At 41.5% G+C, this 17155-nt stretch overlaps 1 protein-coding gene across 7 annotated transcripts in view; it reads left to right on the top strand.

Annotated features, from left to right (window-relative positions):
- ARHGEF7 (Rho guanine nucleotide exchange factor 7) overlaps positions 1-17155 on the top strand; it is a 195748-nt gene that overhangs the window by 124667 nt on the left and 53926 nt on the right. For 6 of the 7 annotated variants that reach the window (XM_075918736.1, XM_075918554.1, XM_075918578.1 and 3 more), the window contains 3 exons: positions 1944-2038; positions 2414-2509; positions 13897-14019. In XM_075918736.1, coding sequence (XP_075774851.1) covers positions 1944-2038; positions 2414-2509; positions 13897-14019 — 314 coding nt within the window. Of the gene's footprint in view, positions 1-1156; positions 1160-1943; positions 2039-2413; positions 2510-13896; positions 14020-17155 lie in introns of all 7 variants that reach the window. The other variant, XM_025179424.2, reaches the window with a different exon arrangement.

The following is a 17155-nucleotide window of genomic DNA, read 5'->3' as shown; positions in this document are numbered from 1 at the left end:
CTTGTTTGTGCTTCTGTAATGGTCAATTATTGTTTTATCTTTTAGTCCCTTGCCAAATACATTAAAACTAATACATTCATTTCCACATACAGTTTGTGCACTGATGTACTGTATGTTGTAGCTGCTCAATTAATAGCTAATGCTTTTTTTCTGTGGCTTTCCTCTGTCATGGTGTCTTAAAGAATGGAGACATTTTAATCTTTGGGTCAGGATTCAGAGCTCCAACAAGAGAATGAACTTGAAAGTGGTCTCTTTTCCTTCAGATGAATAGAAGCATTCACGGGATAAAGCAGAATTCAATGACACCAATGAAAGAAACAGTGAATTCTTCATTTTGAATAGTTCAGATGTCATTTGTTTCATCAGGTTTGCATTTGGGCATGAATGGCTTTTTTATGTTTTAAAGCAGAGTATGAACTACAACAGTGAATAATGCATTTAGATCAGTTCTTATTATAAATGATGAAATTAGACATTAATATAGACAAATGTAACACAAAAGAGAGAAAGTGACGTGGCATCTTAATGCCATGCATTAAAAGTCACAGAACTATCCAGAGCACATCCATCTTATATTGGTTTCTATAAAGCAAAAACAAATCTAATTGTGATTCTTAAGGCAGAAAAGTTTAAAAATGGCCTGTTTCCTTACATATAAACATTCTAACAGTTAAATCTGGAGAAGTATACTTAACTCAAATAGGAAAGGCAGTTCTGTTGCTGAATCACCTCTAAGCAAAACCAAGTTCTGGTTTTATATTGTCTGTGTCTGTTGACATTTTGGACACAATGAAATCCGTTTGAAGGGGCTACAAAACTGTGGTTGCTTAACAAAAGTAGAGCCTCTATAATAAATCAGCTCAGGGAATCAACCACATTCTCTGGGTATTCTTAAACCCCTGACTGTTAGAAGCTGGGACTGGATGATGAAATATATTCCTTAATATCTTCTCTTGTTCTGTTCATTCCTTGTGAAGCATCTGGCACTGGCCAAAGTAATCAGTCTTCCAACTGGTCTCATTGGCTTCACTCAGTATGTCCATTTTTATATTCTTAGTTCTGAACAGAATACATTTTTGGATATTTTGGGGCAATCATCTGTATGAATTTCAAGTTATTTTAAATGACTCCTTATTTTATTGCTCTTGATTTACAGGTGGTAACATGATGTAAAAAATAGCATATGCTATATTCTTTGTTTTATGTCTGAAACTGTTGTAACTTTTCTGCAATAGCGTTCTGCGGCTACAGTCATAGTCAGCAAGCTGTAATGTATGTTTAAACAGGTTGCTAGGTAAAGTGGGAAATTGCCCGTTTAAAAATTACTGTAACTTTTGTATGCTGTCCTTTTAGACACAGAATTGCACTTCCAAGTAAGCTCAGTAACAAATTTTGGCAGTCAAAATTGGGTCTTAATTTTGGCAGTCAAAATTGGGCATAGGTCTTAATCGTTAAGATTGAGGAAACAATTCGAGTAGAGAGAAAGATGGCAGCAAGGGACTCAAGACTGATGCTCACTCTTTGTACTTTTCTGATAACCTCTCAGTCATTTTAAAGTGTACAGAAGCAATAATAGTCTCATACTTTTTAAAAAGCTCAGTGAGTAGGTATCTAAATTCTACAGGAGCCATTCTTGCCAAGTATAATGAAACCTTCTTTTGAGCTTCCTCCTTTTGTTGTACATAGACATCTGATGGAAAAGCATTTTTCAAACAGTACCTGATAAAAGATTAATAGAAGCACTGTGTAATATTTACCGTAACAACTCATTGTTAGTGTCTGAATCTAACTCAGTACCTGATTATTAGCTCTTTGTCTAAGTTTTATGGTCTTACTTACACTATGTTAGTTATTATAAATGCTAAAAAATTTCAAACAAGTTTTAATCTTTAGCAATATCTCCTTGGGAAAAAAGTAGTCACTAATTGTCGCATTTATTGTAGGTGCTACAAAATATTTTAGAAACAGAAAATGAATATGCTAAGGAACTACAGACAATGCTTTCAAACTACCTGCGACCATTACAAGTCAGTGAAAAGTATGTGAGATTTGTTTTGTTTTAAATGAACCAAGGCTTGGATTTTTGTTTTTAGTATGATCCAGACTTTTGTTTTACAAGCATTAGAGTTTAAGAAGCTACTTGACATTGACTCTTATACTGTGATTATAAGATCATTGTGTAAGATCTGTGGGTTTGTCCTCTTTGTACAGTGGCTAGCTAGCACAATAGGGCCTTGGTCCATGACTAGGGCTCCCAGGTGCTATGTTAATGCAAATAAATAATAATGGTAAATACATATTTTTGTTGTAAAAGATAGGACTTTTGGTTGAAGAAGAAACAAGTGAAATTGCATACAGTTTTTTTTGAGCTTGTAGCTGCTTACTAAGCTCTTTTTATTTTTCTTGGCTCCAGATTAAGCTCTGCAAATACTTCATATTTAATGGGAAACCTGGAAGAAATCAGTTCTTACCAGCAAATGCTTGTACAGTCATTAGAAGAATGCACCAAGTAAGTACTACATGAACAGGCTGCAGAATTAGTTGTAAAATTCTTTCTTCTGCATATTTTGGGGGGGCACTGTTGTTTCTGAAAAATGAAACTTTCATTGATCATTGCTGTCATCTCAATAGTTGGTTCAGCTTTTTACAGCAATATAAGCTTGAACAACCCACTCAGTTCTTTGCTCAAGAAGCAATGGCTAAGAATATGCAGTGGCAGTAGTAGGAGGATGGAAAGGGGCTGTTGCGTTATGTCACAGCATGTATGATGAGGCAAAGTTGAGCAGATGGCAGAAATGGTAGAGAAAGAGGCCTTTTATTGTGAAAGGAAGGAACTCAGGAATAACCCTCCTCTTCCACTGGAGAGTGCAAGAGAGGTTGTTGGGGATGGAGAGAATGTATAAGGTGAGGAAAATGGCAGGGAAATAATGCAAAAAAAAAAAAAAGTGTGTGAGACTCAGGAGAGAGCCTGTGTATGGGAAATATTATGTGCATATGTTTAAATCTTGAACTCTGACAGTCATTTGTTTGAGAGGGAGGGAGGGAGAGAGGGAGAGAGAGAGAGTGTGTACACACAAGCTCCTAGTGCTTGTACCATATATATAATTTGGCTGTGCAATTGGCAAGAAAGAGAGAGTGCTGCCACACCAATAGCCATGGGGTGTTTATATCCGGTTATCAAGGTCCCCCACAGGAGAGGTAGGCTGAAATGGTAACGTAATGTTTGCTGCTTATGCCCGGTATAACATAGTGCAGAATATAAGCTACTGATTTTGAATGAAAGTTTTTTTTTTTTTTTTTTTTTTAAATTTAATGTAGACAAAAACCTCACATTTAAGGAATTAGGAACTTTTTTTTTTAAAAGCCATGGCCCTGTTTGGGGTACACCTATAATTCCTCATGCTTATTTCCCACATCTGGCTCCACGTTCAACTTTGCACCAGGGAAAAAACTTAAACAACAAATGGTGCTACAGTACCTAGAGACTAACAAAAATATAAATGGTATCATGAACTTTCCTGGGCACAACGCATTTCTTCAGATGAATGAGGCATACCATTAGGGTATCGAATGTAGTGGCCTATCCAGTTCATGTCTTTCTTCAAACATTTATTAAAGGTGTCAAATTTGCAGATGAAGGCAAGTTCCACAGTTTTTCTTTCCAACTGGTTTTTTAAATTGCTTCGAATAGTATAGTCATTTTTAGATCCACTAATGAGTGCCCAGGCAGGTGAAAATATTCCCCAACAGGTTTCTGTGTGTTACCATTTTGAATATCTGATTTGTGTCCATTCATCCTTTGTCATGGAGGCTATCTAGTTTGGCCAGTATATCTGGCAGAGGGGCATTGCTCTGGATAGGCTGCTACATTCAGTACCCTAATGACATCAAAAGCAAAGTATTGGGCACTTACGCCCACCCTATTAGCCTCATTTAGCACGGCCACTCTATAATTACCAGGATTTTTTTTCCCTTCTCTTTCCTTCCCTATCCCCTCTTTTCCTGTTATTTATTTGTACTTCTGGATCCCTTGCTCCATTCATCTGAAGAAATGGGTTTGGTGCCATGAAAGCTCATGATACCATCTACATTTTTTGTTAGTCTCCAAGGGTATGTCTACACTACCACCCTAGTTCGAACTAGGGTGGTAATGTAGGCAACCGGAGTTGCAAATGAAGCCCGGGATTTGAATTTCCCGGGCTTCATTTGCATACTGCCGGGTGCCGCCATTTTTAAATGTCTGCTAGTGCGGACTCCGTGCCGCGTGTAGCCGCGCGGCACAGAGTCAGCACTAGCAGACATTTAAAAATGGCGGCACCCGGCAATATGCAAATGAAGCCCGGGAAATTCAAATCCCGGGCTTCATTTGCAACTCCGGTTGCCTACATTACCACCCTAGTTCGAACTAGGGTGGTAGTGTAGACATACCCATAGATGCTGCAGGACCATTAATTGTTTTTTAAGTTTTTTTTTTTTTTTTTTTAAGTTACAAGATTAATATGGCTACACCTTTGAGACTTCTTTACTCTCCCTCCCTGGTACAAGAGAGTTTGGAACTGCATGTAGGGTGACGGAGGAATGTTTGCAATAGTACTCCTTCCACTGGTGCCTGGGAAGACAGGTGTTTCACCCTGCCAAGTAGGCATAGTCCTTGGATTGAATGGGTTACTTAAATTTATAAAACCTTGAAAGAAACCATATTCTGTCTTCTTAAATGCCTTTTTTTGGGGGTCATTTCATTTGTATTACCCAATTCTGTTGGTGCCAATATAATGGCTATTGCATTTTGGAGGACACTTAAATGAAATGTTCTACATGTACATATTGTAATTCTTCATGCATTTTGATAGTTGAGATATATAAAGTTAACAAGAGCATAACGCCAGCCTCCCTTGCCCAAGGAAAGACCTTTGCTGTTTAATAATGCAAGTTTGTGTACCACTGACATCTAGATTAGTGCAGTGATATTCAGCATTTAAACTTTTTTATATGAAGTTAATTATTTTGACTTTTCTACCTAATGTAAACTGTAGCAGACCACCTTTCTGTAATATCCTTTATTTCCTGTTCTTGCTACTTAAAATAATGCTATTGTGTAATATGTTGAGAGCATAATGGATGCTGGTAAGTGGGTATAGGAAACAATGCCCCAGGTCTACAGAAGATTGCAAATGTTCTATATTACATTGTCCTCATAAACATACTAGCAATGCCAACTTGTATTTTCCATTTAGTTTTTATCCTACTATACTGACTTACTTCCTGTTGTTTCAATCCAATCCATCATAACTCCTGCAGTGTAGAAGAATGCTTTCCATGATGTCTTGGGTTTTGTCAACTTAGGTTATTGTTTTGGCAGGCAAACCTGCTTTATAAACTGATAGCCACTTCTAGGTTCAAAATAGGTGTATAATTTTGTCTTTTTGGCAGGAACCTTAAGGTTTCATTGTTGAGGCACTTAGTGTTGCAGTGTACAGTGAAAAGATGTGATGTGCACAAATAATCAAAAGCAGACTCTGACAGAAATTTTAAAATCGTTTCTGTGTTATAGTATTGCCAGCCTGATAATATGACATATTGACGTACAAGAGAATGGAAATAATCTGAATATCACTTCACTTCCTCTTCTTAGGTAGTGGCTTTTTGTTTTTTGTTTCTCTTTGAGTTGCTTCCCAAAGATTCATTGGTTTGTATCTGAGCAACAGATATTTTCCAGTGAACTGTTAGGCTTCTTTTTAAGCACGTTGCTATATAACTTGTTTAGTCCTGCTATGGGTGTAAATTAGATGATAATAGAACACACATGCCTTAGCCACTTGATAAAGTTGTGCTTTGTTGTGGGTTTTTTGGCATGGCAAAATCACCTGTTTTTTTGGGACCTAATCTTTCTGTGATAATTTTAGTGTTTTTGAACATTGTTGGTTCCGTAGAAGGTTTCTGTTCCTTAAACTTGCCTCGGGGACACTTGTACTATAGGGTAGACGGTGTGGTGCTCCACAGACATTTGTCTGGTTGCCTGGGCACTTGGTGCCATTAGATTGTTTGAGTTACTCCCTCTGAGGGTAGGCAATTGATACCATTACCGATAAGTATCAGCTTATTGGTTAAACGGTTGTTCAGCTGCACGCTAACATCCCTAATATAAACAATAATATCCAGTTAAAGTGTTTGTTCCACTATCCCAAACTTCATCCTTGGGAGCGAACAGCATTTGTTGCAGCCAAAACTTCCAGCTTTCCTCTGACATGTTGTATGAGGCTATTCTAAGTATTTTCATTACAAAACCCCTGATTCTCCATTCTAAATCTAAGTAATACCATTGATGCTAGTGCTCATAGATATCATAATAAATAATAGTAATCCCACAGATATATGAATATGTAGTCGTATGACAACTTGTATAGTAAATGTACAAAAATGCAGGTTGTGAATTACAGACCTATAATTCCACATGCAGAATAAATACACTTTTTTGGTCCCCCTCATAAATGAAACAGTCACATCACTTTAATACAAAACATATCTGAAAGTAAAGTCGGTCTGAGACTTACTACTTCAAAAAGTGTATTGTCTTGAAAATTCATAGAGTTAATACACACACACACACACACACACACACACAATAACACTGTCATTTATAATGTGTATATGTTGTCAGAACCGTAACTATAATTTTACTGGCAGAGGAAAATTATTACTTTATAAAGTCATTTGTGTGTATATTATATACATAGATCTATTAAGTATTTTTAATTCCTGTAATTGCTTTTTAATTAGTGTAAAAATGTGAGAATACTGCTGGAATGTCAACTTCAGAATAAATTACATAAAATAGTTAATAATCTTTACTGGATTTAACACTATAATTGCTAACCGCTTTATGTGATGTGGTGATATTAACCATTGTTCTTCAGACAGCTAAATGAGATAAAAAAGACATGCTCTTTATAATAGTTAATGTTACCAACCCTTTAATATAGTGTGTTACGTCAATTAGCTCAGGTTGATGGGGAAATAAATAGTCTAATATTACAATACATCTAAAAATGTACAGTAGAGAATAATAGTCTTTCACTCTGGGTAAAAGTAGAGATTTTTTTGAAGGGAAGGGGCAAGCAATTTGATGTTGCTATGTGGGAAAAAATATTGAAAATGTGTCAGTTAAACAGAAAACAACATTGAGAGAGACTGATAAATCCTTTTCAGCAGCAATTTAGAGGAGGGATGGCCTGTTTCTGATAAACATTGTTACAGGCATGTCAGTTGCCTGGGAAAGACCAAGTCTATCTGTCTTTGAAATAATGTGTAAAAACTTAATTGTGCTATAGTTATGGTTATTTTTGATGCCTTGCTACATGTACTTATACTTGGGGAAAGGAATGTTGATTTTACTCATTAACTGCATGATCCTCTATTTAAGAAAATCAACTTCAGTCAGGGCTATGTTAACACAAACTAGCAACCTTTTAGCTTTTATCTGGTGTGTCCACACAGGGAAGTTACTAAACTCTGCTTTAGAGGGCACTGTTATTCACGCCCCTTTGGTCCAAATTGTGGGACAGTATGGACACACCCAAAGATATTCCTTTTATAATGTTCCAAACATTCTGTTATGTATTTGCATACTTCCACCCATCCCTCCAACTTTATACATGGTTGTTTGTATATTATTTTCTTTTTAACCTACCATACCTTAAATGGAGTGATTTTACGTGACTGCAGATCTGTACAGGGTGACAGATGCTTTTATCCTCTCAAGGGTGCAGAATTCTGCTGTTGGTCATCCTTTGTATTAGGTGCTTTGAGATTCTTGCTGAGCATTCTGAGGCTAGATCAGATTCATAGGTGCCAGCTCCATCGCTGGAGCACCCACGGGGGTGGGGGAAGTGTACTCTGCACCCATCTGCCTATCAGCCCCTCTCAAGAATAGGAGATGCAAAGGTGGAGCCTTAGCTGAAGGGGTGGAGTGAGCGGGGCTGGTGGTGTGTGTGTGTGCGTGTGTGTCATGAGGTGTAACAGTTAACTCGAACTAAGGACTTAGTTCGAGTTAACGTTTGACTGCTGCGTGTAGCCGCGGGCAGTTAGTTTGGACTAAGGGGATTTAAAAATGGCGTCCGGATGGGAAGATGCAAATAAAGCCCGGGATATTTAAATCCCGGGCTTCATTTGCAACTTGAAAGCCTACATAAGCCTCCCTAGTTCTAACTAGGGGCTAGTGTAGACATACCCAAAGGGAGTAAGGCTCTGCACTTTGTAGCTGTGCCTGGGGACCCCTGGTTGGGGATGGGCTTAAAGGGTATGTTTAGACTGCATCCCTCTGTCGGCAGAGGGATGCTAATTAGGGAGGTCAACATTGCAAATGAGGCAGGGATTTAAATATCCTGTGCCTAATTTGCATAGAAATGGCCACCGCGTTTTGCCAACTCAGCACTTTGTTGACAAAAAGCAACAGTCTAGAGGGGGATCTGTCGAGAAAGAAAGCCTTTTTCGACAGATCACTTATGCCTCCTGAAAGGTAGGCCTCAGGAGGTCATCAAGTCCAGCCCCCTGCCCAAAGCAGGACCAACCCCAACTAAATCATCCCAGCCAGGGCTTTCTTTGTCAAGCGGAGACTTAAAAACCACCTGCCTAGGAAACCCATTCCAGTGCTTCACCACCCTCCTGGTGGAATAGTTTTTCCTAATATCCAATTTAGACGTCCCCCACTGTAACTTGAGACCATTGCTCCTTGTTCTGCCATCCGTCCATACTGAGAACATACTCTTCATCGTCTTTGGAACCGCCCTTCAGGAAGTTAAAGGCTGCTATCAGACTCCACAATAATCTTACGCTCCGTGGCTTTGCAGGGTCTTTTACCACTGATATTCTATTTAGTAACTATTTATTAACAATCATCAAAAACAGAATGCACATGCTCAGCATATAGGGTTGCCAGATTGTTTAACCAAAAATACCAAACAACCCCCCCCCCCCCCCAAAAAAAAACCCAACCACTGTTGAGGGGGGAAAAAAGGGGGAGACCAAAGTTGTTGGGGGGGGGGGGAAGGACCCCAACAGTTATTAAACACACACAAAAAAAATACAAAAAAGCATGGCCCCTTCAAGGCCTTTGTGGCTTTTTTTTTCTGGTGGTCATCTTGTTTTCTTACTCTGTGCTAGAAGAGAGCTCCCCTGTGGAACCAGGTAAACTGTATGTGGGGGGGGGGGGAGGTCCAGTAGGAGCCTGGGGGCTGGGTTGGGGGGGGGCCTAGGGACTGGGCTCAGTTGCTGAGTGTGCATAGAGTTGCCAGGAGTCTGGTATTTTCCCTGCTTCTAGGCAGGGGAAAAAACCAGAAAATACTGGACATTTTAGGTGTACGGTATTTTCTGATTTTTTTTTTTTTTTACTGAATAGGAAGTGAAAATATCGGACACCTGGCAACCCTATCATACAGTGCTCACTGCTCCCAACCACACAGATAACCTTTTTCTTGATAGCCAGTCAGGACCAGGTCCATCTGGGGGAATTCCAGTTTCTGCACAGTATCATTATGAGAGGATTGAGGTCTGCAACCTCTGATCTTGGAGCTGTTTCCTGGAGTTGGTTCCCAAAGAAACTTCTTTTGAACCCCAGTTTATATAGTGAAACTTGAGTTCTGCTAAGCAATCGCTTAACCAATTATTTTACTAACCAATCCTAACATACTGTAACAAAATTGTCTAACCAATCATACACCACTACTTTAATTGATTTACACCTAACAAAATTAATTATACAGTAGTAAGAAACAATTAAAAACCATACAGAGATCATAGAGACAAAATAATAAGAAAGTAGAAAGAATGGTAATAGAACAGTAATGGGATGAAGATTTCACAACCCCAGCTATTGATCCGTTTTTTTTGTCTGGTGTTATTGTGTGCCATTAGGTCAGGGTCTTTTTTACAGGCTGGTATTACACTACTTTTATTCCATCAGAATTTCATTATGTCTGTGTGACTTCCTGCTTTTCAGCTAATGGTTGCTGCTTTTTCAGTCTGGCTGCAGACAAAGGCTTTAGGCTTTCAGAAAAAGGCCTTATCCTTACAAGTTCACAAGGCAGTAATGAGACTTTTAATGTCCGTGTTGCTTTGAGACATGAAGTAGTTTACGTATTCTGTGCAGAGCCACACAACTGAGTCTGAATATCTGCTTTTGGGGCGGGGAGTAAGGACTTTCCACTCCGGACTGTAAACCTAAAATGAGAGACAGTTGGTTGCATTATCTGGAAGGAGGGATCAATTCTCAAATATGTGGGAAATCCTGGTGAGGCTGCAGTAGGTTTATAGTGTTCAGTTACCACACCAAGAAGTGTGTGTGCTTGTATGTGCATGTGTGCAAGTAAATGTTGTAAGGTTTTTGTAGTATATGTAATTTGTTCTTAATAGGGTTGAACTGTTACTTCTAACACCAGGAAGTTGACCCACTTCCAATAACTATTTTGAGAAACAGCCTTCTTTGCTGCGGAAAGAGTGTTAGCTGCTACTGTTGATAGGATAAAATTGTTTTTAGCACCTTTAAAGAAAACATTATTGAGAAGGAGTGAAAATGATGTTGTTCTCCCTATGCAAGCTGTTGAATTGTCAGTACAGGCAGTCCCCGGGTTACGTGGATCCGACTTACGTCGGATCCCTACTTACGAACGGGGTGAGGGAACCCAGAACTAGCTGCGCCCCCCCCCCCCCCAGTAGACCACCGAGATGCGCCGCGGTGGTCCCGCCACCTGCGTCCTCCGCGGCGAGAAAAGCCGCTCCGTGTCCCCCCCACCCCCCAGCAGACCAGGCTTTTCTTGCCGATGCCTGGGGTAGAGCAGCTGGGGGGCTGCCGGGTTGGTCCCCACAGCGCCGAGATGTGGAGCTACTGGACCAACGCAGCAGCACCCCAGCTGCTCTGCCCCAGGCATCCCCAAGTCAGCCGCTGCTGAAACTGACCAGCGGCTGACTACAGGAAGCCCGAGGGAGAGCTGTTCTGTCCCGGGCTTCCTGGAATCAGCCGCTGGTCAGTTTCAGCAGCGGCTGACTTGGGGACGCCTGGGACAGAGCAGCTGGGGTGCTTCCGGGTTGGTCCCCGCAGCGCCGCGCTGCGGGGACCTACTCAGCAGCGCCCCAGCTGCTCTGTCCCAGGCGTCCAGATTCAGCCGCTGTTGAAACTGATCAGCGGCTGATTCCAGGAAGCCCGAGGCAGAGCATCTCTGCCTCGGGCTTCCTGTAGTCAGCTGCTGGTCAGTTTCAGCAGCGGCTGACTTGGGAACACCTGGGGCAGAGCAGCTGGGGTGCTGCCAGGTTGGTCCAGTAGCGCCGAGGAGCGGCGCTGCGGGACCAACCCAGCAGCACCCCAGCTGCTCTGCCCCAGGCGTGTCCGATTCAGCCGCTGCTGGTCAGTTTCAACAGCGGCTGAATCTGGACGCCAGTTCCGACTTACATACAAATTCAACTTAAGAACAAACCTACAGTCCCTATCTTGTACCTAACCCGGGGACTGCCTGTACTTGGTCAAAGGGATCCATGTCAATAATGGGTCATATTCCTAATGCTTACCAGACAGTCTGAGTTGCTTTGGAAATTCCAAACTTGAACATTGTTTCATTTAATGGATGTTTTCTAAAAGTGACCAAATATATGGTCAGAGGCAAAGGGTTGCAGATTATTTCATTCTGATTTAAAGAGCGATACAGTAACTTTATAGTGTTTTAGTTTAAAAGTTTTCCCCATTGTGCTGCAAATTTACACAGCGTGTTAAATTAAGATATGGCCTTTGCTCCAAAGAGTTTACAAGCTGAGAGAGACAAGATATGCAATACAGGGGATGTCAGGGATGGTGTAGACGGAGCGTGGTCCTGCCTTGAGGGCGGGGGGCTGGACTCGATGACCTCTTGAGGTCCCTTCCAGTCCTATTATTCTATGATTCTATGAAGGGAAGATAAATTTCTCAAGTCACTGTTCAGGGAAATGGAAGATTATTGTTGAAGAGATTGGAAGTAGTGAGCTTAAGTGTCAAGAGCAAGCACATCCTGTAATAATGCTGAAAAGGTTTACTCCATCTACAGTACCTGTAAAGCTTTTAGCGCCTGTTTGGGAAATGCCAGTTATTTTGATAATCATTTCCAACAAGTCAGTTTTCTAGTCTAGACAAAATGTAATTTCCCACCTATTGTTTTAAAATTGAAAGTATAGCACTTTCTCCCAAAATAACACATGCCTGCCAATAAAATGTCTAAAATAACATATGAAGGATGTAAATTATTATAGTAGTAGTATTGTGAGCAGCCCTGATGGTAGTCAGAGAAGGAACAAAACAAAACTAGACTGCTAAATTTGGGTTCTTCCCTCCTAATTCCCATCAATGTGTATTTCCTCAAATTGAAATGACTTTATGGTTGAAAGGGAATTAGTATAATTATTCTATTGCTCATTAATATTTTCTAGGGATGAAACTAATAAACATTAATATTGTGAAGTGAAATATTAAAAGTAAGGAAGTGACAAAAATAAGATTACCCGCACAGCCTTAACTTTGTCCCCTTTGTATATATGCATTTTAGAATTCAGGGCCTGATTTTCCTCTGGGTTACCCCAAGTTACATTCTGTTAACTTAACAGCATCTACATTTAACTCCTTGCTCATAGAAATTTGAGAGATAATTATGCACACAAAACAGTTTTTAAAAAGTATACCGTGCTTGTATGTAATACAATGTATGTATCTCTCTGATATATCTAAACGGATCTTGACCAAGACATTGTGAAAAACAACTTTCCTCCTAAAGGCAGACTCCTTGACACATTTCAATTTTGTTGCCTGTGCTGAGGCTAAAGCACTCAAGAAAGGAAAAAAAACAACAACCTCTTTTAAAAATGGTTCAATTGTTTTTATTGAAACTTTTCCGCCAAATTCATCCTCATGCAGAGACCCAACGTGGGAAATTCCTTCATTAAAAGTAAATGACAAGAAAAGGTGTATGAGCAATTGACAAAGGCCTTGTCTACACTGGAAAGTTGTACCATTTTACAACTTGTTAATGCAGTACAATCCTTTTAGTATGAATATAGTGTTATATTTGTGTAACGGTGCTTTACACCAGTACTGTGTAACTATTTCACTGGCAGGAAGTCTGCTATGCCAGTGTAAGTCCCCTATATGCTGGTATAGCTGCACCTATATTGGGGCTTGTATAGGTATAACTATATTGGTTAAAAAAAATCACATCCCTAGCCAACATTGTCTTACCAGTACAACTTTGATGTGAAAAATCATGAGAACAACTACTTTGAATTATAAGTGTCACTGTACATTCTGCCTACCGAATCATGTAGAATGTATAGCTTTGAATGGTGGTGTATGGTGATTATAGGGTTGAAGCTTTGGGAGAGGAAGATATTTATAGTTCCTGGTTCTGGGAAAGACTGATGGTTGTAGAGCAGTGTTTCTCAAAGTGGTCCACGGGCCCACAGTGAGAAAGCTGCTACCAGGCTGCTCCAGTTTGTTTACTTACTGACTCTGCAGCCATGGAGCCTCGCAGCTCCCATTGGCTCTGGTTTGCTGTGGGCAGCCAAGGGGAACTGCGGGAGCTGGCCCGGGCTGCTGCTTCCCACAGCTCCCCTTGGCTGCAAATGGAGAACTGCAGCAAATAGGAGTCGTGAGGCTGCGTGGCTGCGGAACCGGTAAGTAAACAAACCGGAGCGGCCCAGCAGCAGCTTTCTCAGAGCTACCCCTCAGCCCACTTTGAGAAATACTGTTTTAGAATAATAAAAGCCTTTCTTAATTTTAAATGAAGTGTGTTGAATCACTGTTCTCAAAGTATAACATGTTCTTGCTGTTTAAGATTTTTGGTATTCTTGATAGTGTTACTATAATTTAATCTTTTTATGTTACTTCAGATTGCCTGAAACTCAGCAAAGGGTCGGAGGATGCTTTCTAAATTTGATGTCACAGATGAAAAATTTGTACCTTGCATATTGTGCCAACCACCCATCAGCAGTAAATGTTCTCACAGAACACAGGTATGTTTATTTTATAGTCAATTAAATGCATTCATAAAAAGTGACTAAAATAAGGAGGAGTATGATTTTATTTTTTAAAGTGATCAGTGCACTTACTGTAAATTTCCTATAGCCTTTTTTGGTGAGTATTCAGTGCATTGTAGGCTCTTTCAACCAAACCAAAGCTATTCTGCGTAATTAGTACCATTGTATCACTCTTGGGAAAAAGTCTTATTTGAGAAGACTTTTACAGCATAAAGAATGCACATAAACGTTGAAAGTGTAAAGGAAGCCATAGTACATACAATTTTAGTTTTCATAGCATCTATGTCAGGGTGGGGAACCTTTTTTGGGTCAGGAACTACTGACCCACAAGAAAATTAGTAAATGGCTGCACACAAGAGAGAATAAAAAAACAAAACAAAGCCCTCACTAAGGCAGCCTCAGAGGAGGAGACCTTCCACTCTCATACCAGAGCCTTGGGCGGCCCAAGCTAGTAAATTTTGTGTGCTCTAGCTAGGGATGTAAGCGAGTAGTCACTTCCGCCTCCACTTGCTGCCTCTATTAGAGAGAGGCAGCAATCGCAGGGGAAGCAGGAGCCTGTGCTGGGGGGAGCTGGCTTAAAAGCCAGTTCTCCCCCAGCACCATCTCTGTGGAGGATAGGGGAGGCAGAGGTGTAGTGGGGGACCAGGCATGAGCCAGGAATCAGCTGTCCTGGCTCACGCCTGGTCCTCCCCACTGTGCTTTAGCCTTTTAAACATATTAAGAACCTGACAGCTCTTAATACATTTAAAAGGCAGAGCCGCAGCAGGATTAGCTCCTGGTGTGGCTCTGCAGTTTCCGACCCTTATCAACTAATCGACTCGTCGATGGAAATTCCATCAACTAGTTGATAAGCTGATTAAATGTCATTTAACATCTGTAGCTCCAGCCCCATGGAGGGACAGCGGGGCAGGGGGTCTGGAGCACTAGCGTGGGCTGCCCAGTGCTAGGGGCCAGATTCAGACAAATCGGGGACCATAATCAAGCCCCCAGATCCTATGTTCCCCACCACTGATCTATATGAAAATGTGTGGGTTTTTTTTTTTTTTTTGTAAGTTCTGGCATGACTGATTTTGGATTCTGTAACTTTCTATTGTTTGCCATCTGTACTTTAATCTTTGAAGGATACTACTGGATAACTAACCTTCCAGCTTCTTGAAGGGCTAAGTGCAGGGCTAGAGTCTAATCTCAGATGCATAAGCATAAATCGCCACATGCCTTGAAAAACCTGATCTCTTTCAACACATATGTGAGAGACTTAATTTTTCAATACAGTAAAGGGCAGTGTGCATTTCCACATTTTGGAATTAGGACTTGAATCTTTCATTTTGGGTGTGTCTAAACTACATCCCTCTGTCAAAAGAGGGATGTAAATTAGGCAAATCGAAAATGCAAATGAAGTGGGGATTTTTGAGGAGTACGAGATCTTTCGAAAAAGGGTTTTTTCCCCCGAAAGAACCGCATCTAGACGGCGGTTTCACTTTCGAAATTCCCTTTTTCAAAAGACTGCTGTGATGCGATTATGCAAATGAAGCATGGGATATTTAAATCCCCGCTTCATTTGCACTTTCGATTTGCCTAATTTACATCCCCCTTTCGACAGAGGGATGTATTTTGACACACCCTTAAAGAGCAATACATTTGCATGGAAAAACCATTTAGAAAATGTTAATATATTACTTAGTCCTGAAAACAGTTATGAATATTTACAACTTCACTCAAACAATTCCAGTGGAATCAATGTGACGATTTCTGTTACTATAGGTAATATGTGCATAGGCAGGGCTTGACAAGCGGTGGCGAGCCCTGCTCTCCAGCCCCGCGGTTTGGCACGCTGCGCATGCGCTGATTGTGCTGCGGCGCCGTGCCGGGCTAAAATCTTCTCACCACGGGCGAGTAGATTGCCCTAATTGTCGAGCCTTGTGCATAGGTGTTGCAGGATCAGGGCATTAATTGTGTACAGTTTACAAAATGAGCTTCTCTACTTTTTCAGAAATGGGCATTTGAGCTACCATAACTGCCTTTAGCTGCTGAGATTTGTTCATCTGTGTTTAGGGCCCATCATGGCTGTCAGGTGAAATTAGGCTTCCTAATCTGAACTATCTAGTCCGTGCCGCGTGTAGCCGCGCGGCACGGGGTTCGCACTAGCCGGCTTTTAAAAATGGCGGCGCCGGCTTTATGCTAATGAAGCCCGGGAAATTCAAATCACGGGCTTCATTAGCAAGTTCGGTATGCATACATTATCCCCCTAGTTCGAACTAGGGGGGTAGTGTAGACATACCCATAGTGGTTTCAGCCTTCTCCAGCAGTGGCTGCAGCCTTAGGCAGTCAGTCACGTAGGCAGTTTTGGGAAAGCTGTGTCTTCCCTTGCCTACATTACCTGTGCACCCATGGGGCCCATTCATTTGTAGCACAGTTAGAGACACTATGTCTTACAGAGGGAGAAAGTTTGGGGCCAGATTGTTGCTTTTAAGCCACAGCCGGCATTCACGTGACTGTGGGGGAGCTGTCCTGCAACTGATCTCCTCTTAAGGCTTTATGAGAAGCAAATGCTAGAAAGACTAGTAGGTGTTGGTGGCTGCTGTGTGCATCAGTCAGAAACTCTTGGCCATCCTACCCTGCCCTTGCTCCCTGCTAGCTCACCCATAGATTCTAACTTCATGGACGGGATAGGATACCCATGGTTCTCTGACTCATGCACACAGCAGCCACCAACACTTCCTAGTCTTTCTAGCATTTGCTTCTCATGAATCCTTTGGAGGAGATTGGTTACAGGACAGCAAATGGCTCAATGTCTTGGGCAAAAATTCTGGTGGGAAAAAGCACTTTGCATCCCAGAGGCGTAGCGAGGGTGTTATACACCCAGGAGCAAAGGCAAAATTTGCGTGCATCCCCTCCTGCTACTGCCGCATGACGGGGCCCCAAACCTGGTGCATAGCTGAGCCTGACCCTGAGAGGAGGGGAGAGAGCTTGTACTGCATCTTCCCCTCCCCCCTCCAGTTTGGGGCCGGGCCCCCGCACACACTAACCCGCCAGTGAAGATGGAGGAGGGTCAGGCTGGGGGCAGAGAGGAGGCTCCAGCCGCCGCCAGCGGGTGGTGGAGGAGCAGAGAAGC

The sequence above is a fragment of the Pelodiscus sinensis genome, chromosome 1 (assembly GCF_049634645.1).
Source record: "Pelodiscus sinensis isolate JC-2024 chromosome 1, ASM4963464v1, whole genome shotgun sequence".
Classification (NCBI taxonomy): domain Eukaryota; kingdom Metazoa; phylum Chordata; order Testudines; family Trionychidae; genus Pelodiscus; species Pelodiscus sinensis.
This window is presented reverse-complemented; position numbering and strand designations above follow the sequence as displayed.